Source organism: Monopterus albus, unplaced genomic scaffold (genome assembly GCF_001952655.1).
Source record: "Monopterus albus unplaced genomic scaffold, M_albus_1.0 scaffold76.1, whole genome shotgun sequence".
NCBI classification, from domain to species: Eukaryota; Metazoa; Chordata; class Actinopteri; order Synbranchiformes; family Synbranchidae; genus Monopterus; species Monopterus albus.
In genome coordinates this window covers 1848722-1859026 of record NW_018127956.1, presented here as the reverse complement: position 1 = coordinate 1859026, position 10305 = coordinate 1848722, and the positions used below count along the sequence as shown (strand labels likewise).

General features: G+C 40.8%; 1 protein-coding gene across 4 annotated transcripts in view; it reads right to left on the bottom strand.

Moving 5' to 3' along the window:
• Positions 1–10305, bottom strand: part of mpp2b (MAGUK p55 scaffold protein 2b) — a 37643-nt gene that overhangs the window by 10655 nt on the left and 16683 nt on the right. For 2 of the 4 annotated variants that reach the window (XM_020606205.1, XM_020606204.1), the window contains 4 exons: positions 7591–7691; positions 1655–1807; positions 1237–1392; positions 168–395 (listed from right to left, as the gene is read on the bottom strand). In XM_020606205.1, coding sequence (XP_020461861.1) covers positions 168–395; positions 1237–1392; positions 1655–1807; positions 7591–7691 — 638 coding nt within the window. Of the gene's footprint in view, positions 1–167; positions 396–1236; positions 1393–1654; positions 1808–7030; positions 7072–7590; positions 7692–8111; positions 8178–10305 lie in introns of those variants that run through there. The other 2 variants (XM_020606203.1, XM_020606206.1) reach the window with 2 other exon arrangements.

Sequence of the window (10305 nt, the reverse complement as noted above, 5' to 3'; positions counted from 1 at the left end):
TAGGGAAAAACCAGACAAGCGCTGCAGTATCATGAAATGTATTATAGTACTATATACTGTAAATGCTGTTCTGCCTTTTACTATTATTAACTGGGCGTTTGGTTCAAGATAGAACTATGCACATGTGAAGCAATATTTGGTTTGATTTGTGTATCTACCCAGCTGACCTGTCTTGGTGTGTGAGGCTCCTGGTAGCTGGGCAGGATCTTCAGCACCACACTGCCACTGGCCTCCTTCAGCATTTCCTGGAGCACTTTGGGGTCATTGCCCACCTCCTTGCCGTTCACCTCCTTGATGATGTCACCCACATGGAGCAGACCTTGCTGGTCAATCATGCCACCATGGAGGATCCTGGCAATCACCAGCTCGCCGCTCTCCACACGAAACGTCACTCCCTACGTACAGTTGAAATATAACAATCATATGTGGGCTAACCAGTAGGGATGGGCAATGATTTTTGAATATTAGAATAGTCGGTCTTTTTTTTTTTAAATCGAATATTTCATGCAACTATGGCTTTGTCTTTAAAAACACAGAGCCACTGTTTTCCCTTGGTCATTTTAGCTTGCAATGCCCATCCCTACTAAACAGCGCCAATTAACATGCAATCTTTTTCACACACACAAATTTACACTCCTCAGAACAAGCACAGTATAATTTTAATTAAGACTTAACTGTTATTTCCTCAAAACCAAACTTTTTCAACTCCTGCACTATCACTTCCCTTTCTGCCCCATATCTTCTGCATGATGTATCTGGTGCTGGCACTCCTCACATAGCCAAGCTAGATCATTTAGATTTCTATCCCACTTCTTCTTGGTCCCTCCTTTAGTAAATACACAAGTTCCCCTATTCTGCAATGAGTAATGAAGAAACATGCAGCAGCGAGCTTCAGTGATGTGTTTTTAATCATTTTTGAACAACAATGGAGGTCTGTGGTACAGACCAGGCTGGCCAGGTTGGAGACTGAGACATGAACTGTGAGCAGAAGCAATTTATTGTTGGATTTAGTCTCTGTATGGGAAGTGTTGAAAACACTATTAATATAAGAAATGACTAGCCTTACCCTTTAATTAATGCTACAAGAATATCTCGCTATGTATTGGTCCACACATGCAAATTATATTATATTATTTATTGAGGAGTTTTATCCATTTGAAATTTACAGAGGAGGGCTTTATCCTAGATGTTTTTAAATAATTACAATGTGCAGTTCCTTAACGCAGCAGGACTTACCAGATGCTCACCAGACACCTTGCGGATGCCCACCATCCTGACTGCGTCTGGGGGCACGGGTTGGTTGTTGAGGGCTGCATCCATGAAGGAACAGGGACTGGGAGGAGGAGTCTCATAGTTTTTGGATGCCACAGAATCGTGGGTCTCCAAGAGGGACTGGGAGCAGAATGGCAGACATCGATGATGATGACAAAGATGGTAACATGCTATACAGTGTACAAATCAGGTGATCTCGCTCTCTGCAGAACCATTGTCAGACACCGTATGGACTGAAAAACACACACTCCCGTAGCTCCAAATAATTTTAATCCATGCAGGCACAGCATTCATCATTAAGCATAAACATCACTTTGAAAGTAATCTAAGTGCCTAATTCAAACTAAAGCTTGCTGTGAGATGTAAGCGCTGGTTTCCATACCTGGAAGTGGGGCTCCTTCAGGATGCGGACCAGCTCGTCGGCCAGCTGACTCCTGTGTGTGAGCGGGCTGAGCTCCTTGAGAATGTCCTGGACCAGCTCCACGTTGTTCTCCCTCACAGCCTCGAGCTTGGGCTCCTCATAACGCTCATGGGCCTGAGGATTAGAGAATATAAAACAGATATTACTTCTCTTCTCCCTAAGTATGAGAATGAAGTGACTGGGTAGCATTCTCTTCACGGTATAGAAATTTCAGAGGTCCAGAGGGACATTAATTTTTCACTTCCTCTTCCTCTGCAGCCAAGGCCACAGGGGTCTTTGCTTATTGGACACTGCCTCCACACCTCTGATCCAGGCTCACAGATTCAAAATGAACAACTCATTTGGATCATGGACCCAGATTCTGGTTTGTGATATTTCTGAGACAAAACATAGTATTTTGCAAATAAATATCTAAAGTTCTATATTGTAATAAGACAAAAACTGCATTGCACAAACCTATCAAAGCCTACAGAATTTAACATCGTTTCCCCCCCAACTGTGCATTTACAGTAGCACAGTTTGTGACTGCACACCAAATGATCTTGTATTTCAGGATTCACATCGTCAGGAAATCCCCCAGAGGATTTAACTGGTGAGACTGAGTACTGCTGTGGCAGCCACTCTGTTTGTTGAGGAAGAGAGGAAGACCTCCTGTGGAGAGACAGGACATAGTGTGCACACACACACACACACACACACAAACACAACACACACACACACACACAATGGCTGCAGCAAGCACACACACACACACACACACACAATATGCATCCTACTTTAGTACACCCTTACTGCATACACAGAAACACAAGCATGACACGCATGCCTGCAAAGTCAAAGATATTTGCATGGAGATTAAGGGTGTTCTCACATTTGGTCACTTTCAAATGAACCGAACTCAGTCCTCTTTAAAGTGGACCAACAAAAAAGGACTCGGTTCTTATTGTGTTCACACTGTGAGTACATTTGAAAGATTTGGTTCCCTTTCTGGTCCACTTCAGATCTGATGAGGCCTCAGTCCTCTTTCTGTTCATACTATAGTGACTCTGGAGCTCAGACCGTTCACATTTACTACCGATACTGCTCATTAATCTGGTACTTTACTCCTATCAGTTGTTTCTGTTACATTTTTAGTTAAAAAAAAAAGAATAAAAAGAGCGTTAACAGACTGCTGATGTTTCCGCTCTTACGTGTAAAAGACTAGAAGTGAACCTGGAGCCCCCGTGTTCACAGTGCACAGATTTGGCGAGCCGCATCACAGACTTGGAATGAACTGAGCTGAGACCACCTCCCTGGGAGGTCTCAGTTCGGTTCGTTTCAGAGGCGTCTGAGTTCATTTGGAATATTCACATTTAAGCAGAAAATGCTGACTAATCGCTCCAGGTTCATTTTGAGGGCTGGAAGGGGCCAATTGTGAAAACACCCTAAATACACATGGAGCTCATCGGGCCTGCTCAATGATACAGCAGCTGGACTTCATTCATTTGGTGTTTTGGCAAATTCTATATATCCTGATGGAGCAAGCTGTTGGTGTCTGGCCCTTGGACAAAATGCCAGCATGGACACGTTGCTATATGATTACACTGCTTTAAAAGCCATGGATCTGACTCTACTTTAAATAAATAAAATGACTATTTATGTCATAATGACTTAGATAAACATCATGCAAGTGCACTGTCTGCAAACAGTTTCAGGTTGTTGATTTACAGTCTATCACTGGTGCCTATTATTCAACAATTACTCTGCCAAGTACTGACATTTGTTGGCTTTCAACATTCCCTATCCATTGTAATTACAAGACACTATTAATCTTCCTCCTCTCCACCAGATATTTCAGCTATAAAAGCTAATGAGCAGTGCTGTTCTCAAGGCAAAAGCAGATGACAAAACAGTGTCATAATTGTATTTTGCTCTTCTTTGAGAAATTTCTGATGGATTTGTCTAGTTTAGTAAGTAAACCTTCTCTTCTCCATTGTGAAAATGTGACATAATGTCTTGTAGTTAACAGTTACCATAACTCAGTGGCTTGTATTTGATAAGTGTTGTTCCAACTGGCCATCAAAAGTGACTCCTACAATTCATAGACAACTTAAAGAGAGACTCTATAACTTTGAAATAAAAAATACACTCTCTACCTTAGATACAAAAACTTTAATCCATAAGCAATAAAACACACCTTCGCTCAAGTCAATACACTCGGGGGCTTTGAAGCTACATCCTTATTTGATCTGGTTTGACCAGTAGATTATTGTGGCTAATGTTAATAACTGACAGCACAGGTCCCTAGCTTTTTGACTCTTCAATACTAAGTACACCTAGCTTCTACCATGATCCTATAATCTCTCTTTAATGCCGCTTCAAGAGTTGTACAGTTGCTCAGCTTTGACTCATCTGCTTGGCTTTGACTCATCTGCTCAGCATTATTTTGTGGCATCTCTGATTGATCTGGTTTAGGTGCCACTTGATCTGCACATATGCAACAGTTCCTTTATAAACATACAGTATGTTCATGCCAAAGACAACAGGATTTTCTTTTAAATCGAGCTCCATGTAAGCTCTGATAGCTACATTAGATTAGTTGTGTTGCAGAATGTGAACAAGATTTTATGCATCATTTTTGTTCCTGCACCTTCAGCTAAATGTCAATAGCTGTCAGGAAATGGGATAATAATCGCCAGGATTTGACCACTCAGCACAAAACAACTACATTGTTTTGCACAAGCTGTACTGTATAATACCAGAAGTCACCGTTTTGGAGTCCACATGGCACCACTTTAACAAAGTTGGAGTCTCATTTGTAGTCTGACCAGGGAAATGCAATGGCTTGGAAGTTGGAGGTTAAAAAGCATAGGGTAAACGCCTAAAAGCAAGTGTCAGCTCATTTAGCTGTTCTAAATGCCTCAACAGTCTCGACTGCTCAGTTAGATAAAGAGCCCAGCATCAAGCCTGAGCCACAGTCATAAGTGAATAATCGAGCACTGCGGAAGGTCTTTTGCATGATGATAGCTTCTGTTGTCAGTATCTATGGGCCTAATCATCATTCATTATAGAATTGCAGGCTGAACTGATCATCATTCTCTAGTGACTGTGGTGCAATCAGCACAATTCAGTGAAGCCACCATGTCATGTGCACACATGCACGTCCCCTCTGTCCCTCTGTTTCCATGGTCTTTCCTCTCTACTGTATGTACATTAAATGATAGCTTGATAAAGTGTTTATAGATCCGCCGTGAAGTCAGGAGAAACTTGGAAATCTTTTCCACATCCTTCAGCAAGGCGTCTTTAGCTTGCATCAGCACATTCATCTTTTATGAGAATGCTCATCAATACACCGGTACCACCAAGAGCTCCCTCAGACATAAAGCACAGACACCGATGTCATGCTCTTACACACCCACACATACATATGCTGGTTTGAGTAGAGGGAAAAATCAATCTTGTGTGAAAAAGAAACCAAAAACAAATAGAGCGATAAAAGGCTAAATGAAATAAGGGTCTGAAGCAGCAGGGGAGATACTGTTTTCAGTCACATGGGAGGTTTTTGATATAGGACTACTGCTCCCTGTGGATAGTCAGTCTCCAAATTTCCTTAACAGGGCTGCCTCTGAATTACTCAAAAATCCTGCACAGCTTTTTACTTCCAGCACTACTCGAGCCCGACAAGTTGCCTGCAGACCAACGCATCTCCCTGGACAAAACAACACGGCTAACGCTGGCAATGCTAGAAAGATATGCTGCTGTGCTTCCACCTCAGTGCAACGCGGCTAACGTTGGCAATGCTAGAAAGATATGCTGCTGTCAAAGCAAAAGAAAGCTATAGATGGACTTTCAGTGTATAATGTGACCTGCATCTGTATGTTTTTCCTTGCGCACTTATGCAGGACATCCAGTTTTTGCTTTCACTTCTTGTTGCTTTAAAACGTGCACAGTTTTAAAGGGCACATGAAACAGTGCTTTTAGAAAACAGTGGAGGGAGGAAGACTTCAGAGGAGAAAGAACTTGAGAAGTAGTGGAATGAAACACTGACTTACTGCCTCTGCTAAGGCCCTTCACTTCAAAAAACGACACTCCATAACAGCAACATCACTCACTAGCTGGGATTGGTTTCATAAACGAGACTTTACATGAGGAGAAGTGAGGAAGTTTATTTAAACGTCAGCTTCTATGCATAAAGTGAACTTTTGTGGTGGTTTGGGGAAACTGAGTCTCATTAAATTTTCAGTATAAGAAAACAGCATACACCATCTGAGTGCTGAAGGTTAAGGTTATTCAGCAAGGCAATCTGATACACAAACTACTCTGCATCAGAAAAGTGGAAGTGGAATTCCAGACCCAAGCTTTACAGAGAAGGTGCCAGAAACAAGCAGTTCACTGTCACAGAGCTCTATAAAAGTGGATTTGGTTCATGTTTTTGAAGCCACTTAAGACAAGAAAGGATGCATCCATTTTTGAGTTTTCTTGGACAAATGTATTCATATGCTTCCACTCTGCTTTAATCCAAAATCTGGGCAACAGATTGAAGATTTCATCTTGTTCATTCTCACAGATACAGAGTGGATTTGAGGGTCCGGTGACAAAGTGTCAAGTTCTTTTCAGTTCTTTAACTAAAAGCATTAAAGCAGGTTTCTGGAATAAATACAATCTAATGACTGCTACACATTTCTGTATTTTCCTTTGATCACAGAAGTTGCTGCTCCCTCTGCACTTGTCAACCAGCACTGCACTGCTGCCTGCTATCTCAATTCTTTGCTCTGATTGGCAACAGAAATGTTGTATTGCCTTGCTAAAATGACTGACAGATAGGAAACAGTGAAAATGTTAGCAGTCCCACCATGAATAGAGATGCTTGCTGTTCCATTTCATATTGTAAAATAGAAAACACATGACAAAACATACATTTCAGTAGATTTTTCTATCAAAATGAAAACCTTCAGTGTTTTCAGTAACCAGTAATACAGGAGCATATTCATTATTTAGTTCAGTAAATGGATAGATTTTGATGCAACCCATCTGACCTGTCCCATCACAGAAAACCTGCAGCTCTCTCTGCTGCACCTCTTATTAAAAATATGTCCACTCTCATCTACCTTGTCCAAAGCTAAAACTAAAAAAGAGATGAGCATTATTTAATGGCTGCCATTTATCCTTCTTGGTCCTTAGACTGAACTCCAAAGTTTAAATCTTCATGTTAGCTATGATACCAACATGCTGTTTTAAACACATAAAATCAGTGAGAAGTTATAAAATTATCAGCAAAGAAGGGAGATGCTTTTTGCTTCAGGCCCTGGACACTCTGAGTGACAGCATTCAGAGAGCCCAGTGGTGAGAACAACTCACCACTGGGCTCTCCATGATGCCTTTGAGGAAGATGAGGTCCAGGTCAGTGACCATTGTGGAACTGTGCAGGGAGTATAAATACATCAGATTTATACTCCCTGTACAGCATGACTGGATGAAAATACAACACCAAAGGCTTCTTTAATTTGCATTTTCAACTTATTAGAAAACAATGAAGGAAAACCATTAAGATGGTATTATAATTGCACTTCATAAATTTAGCTGAAATTTAAATTTTAAATGTAATAAGAAGGTTTGAATTTGAAGCTTCCATTTGAATAAAGCATCTCATAACACATGCAAATCTCTGATAACACACTACAATTTGTTCTGCATCAAGTGTTAATGCAGAAATGGCAAATGATACTGAAATCACATTTTAATGTTAAGGCACATGTGCAAGTTCAGTAATACCATGACACTTAACAAAACGCATTTGCATGCATAAAATATCCTTAACTTTGCAGTGGTTTCTTATTCATTCATTCTGAATGTAACACACATGCACATACTGTATTTCATCACACAGTTATTAGTGTGCAGCATAAGATTGTTCTCACCACTGGGCTCTCCATGATGCCTTTGAGGAAGATGAGGTCCAGGTCATTGGCCGTTGTGGAACTTGTGCTGTCACTCAGAGTGTCCAGGGCCTGATGCATAGCTACACACACAAAGAAAAGGAGAATTTATTTCACTCCAGTGCTCACTGAATTCTACAGTTTACCCATGAGGAACAGACTGAATAGATCAACTCAAAGAGAGAGCGAGGATGAGGCAGAAAGAGAGCAAGAGATAACATTTACAGGAGCTCACCCTACATGCCTGAAGGAGAGGGGGGGGGAGGGGAAGTGAGCTGCCTCACATCCTTTCCCAAGCTATTTCTCCTCTGTCAGTCAGTTCAGAAGTGACAGTATCTTTTTCCCACAACTCCCAAATTCTTCCCTCCTACACAAACAGTATGTTCATACAAACAGACCCACACAGCAGTGTAACAACAACAAAGTTTCTTAAGCTGTTTTCACCAGTTTGCTTTTGTTCACCTGCACCAAACCACATCATTTTAGAGGCTGTTTTGACCTACATGTGAATACGGCACAAGTCAGAAGTGCATTTTCTTCTGGTTCATAGGGCAGCCTTGATGATAAGTCTGCAAAGAAAGTACATGCACACACACACACACAAAGGTCTTTATCTCAAAAAATGATAAACTAGTTGACTAGCAAACACCACACCTCACTCTGTAAGATGACCAATCATTTGGCAGATGCAAGGTGCTGTCAACAATTTAATGAAAATCAGGAACAGTTCAGTCTAGCTTCAAAGCATCTTTATAGATTTAGAATATGACGCATTAAGGTATCAAACACATTGACATCACCTACCAGCAAGCATTAATCACAGCAGACGTGACTGTCAGAAGAGTGGGCAATTTTATTCACAAAGAACATTCATTTGCTGTAATTTACTCAACAGACACAGAGGCCTTTGTTTTCTAAGCTAAAAATACAACACTAGCTTTTAATTTTCACAAAGGAAGCAGACTGGTAGTCCACCACATCTCCAGCACAGCCCACTTCATACTGTAGGTCTCACACAAGAATTCCTATATGCCTAGACTGTCTGTTTATGCATAACTGACAAACTGACTTGACATGTACTAATAAGGGCCTAGCAGAGCATCAAGATGCGACTGGGCCAGTTAGAGGGCTGCTAATTAGTTCTAAGATAGAAGGTGGGTAGTTACATTTTGCAACTGTCGGTAATATTTATAAGTGCAGTAAGCAACTGTTTGTGGTGTGAAGTACACCGATTTCTTCTACTGTAGACCAAACAACATTACCTGTGTAAACCTTAAGGTTCTATTTTGTATTACGGTTATACTGTATCATATAGTATGACACTTTGTGATAGAACTCTGCAGACCTGAGCTTGGGATCTGCACACTAACCCATTCACTACACAACATGCAATATTGACTCTTTACAGCCTACGTTCCAAAATGAAATGCATTTCTGTCTTCTTTCTATTAGGATAGGAGGAGCACACTAATAAGTTAGTACATTTAAAGAGTCCCATATGCACAATTACAGCAAAAATTAGATCAGTGCTTGGGTCCAGGCACAGTGATACACATAGTCATGCATTTAAAATGAAGCACAAAAGCCATTAATAAAAAGCGTCTCGTGGCGCAGTGAGGCCGTGCCCAGGCACAGCACAGCGCACAGCGCCTTCAAATGAATGCTAATGCCATGGCAGCATGCTCAAACTGATTATGCTAACACTGCTGTTCAGAAAGTGTATTCAGCGGGCAGTTTATTAGGTACACCTAGCTAAAACCAATGCAGTATAATATATAGAAACTGTCCTGCATTAAATCCTCTCTTCATGAAGGTGAAGATGTTCAGTTTTTGTTGAAGCCATTTTAGAGAAGTGTTGATTCAACTTTATGGTCACCATCTTAGTTTAGCATTATCATGCTAACAATTGCAAATTAGCACTAATGTACACATCTGACATTCTGCAGGTATATGTACATAAATCAAAGCCCAGGAATAATTACGACTTTGGCAGATAAAGTAAAGGGAAGCGATTATAATTCACCCTGAGCAGAAAACCTTGCACCAAATTTCATGGCACTCCAACCAACAGCTGTTGAGATACTTCAGTCTGGATCAAACAAACATTGCCACTGGTCTTTAATCCCATTATTACCAAACTCAGTGTGTTCAACCTGATAATCTCTAGGTAGGAGTGAAAACATGTTGGGGAGGAGAAACTGATAAAACCGTGCACACTGGGCTGTGTATTTGAACAATATGGACCGAGTTTCAGTAGCAGTCATGGCTAAATCACAACACTGTGTGTGTGTCTCTGTGTGGTTCAGATCAGCAAATGATTTGTCTATTGCTCCGCAGACCACTGTTTTTCTGTTAAAGTGCTTAAAGAGGAGTGGTAAAAAAACAGCTATTTTAAGAAAGAATAGAGAACTATCTTTGGTCTACTTTTTTTTTTTAAAGTACGCTTTCTGTTTGACCATGTACAAACAGAAGAAGAAACTATCCTCACCTTGGCTTACACTCGGCAAAGAGATTAAAGGACAGAAAGCCATAAAGGGAAGACAGCAAGACAACCAGAGGAAGATGACTTCAGTGATTACACAGTCCATCTGCCCTCTCTCTAAATAATTTGATAAGTAAATTAAATAAATAATTACACACGCCCTCCGCAATGAAGTCTTGTTTTTCTTCTATTTTCTGTCTGATACCAACCCTGCT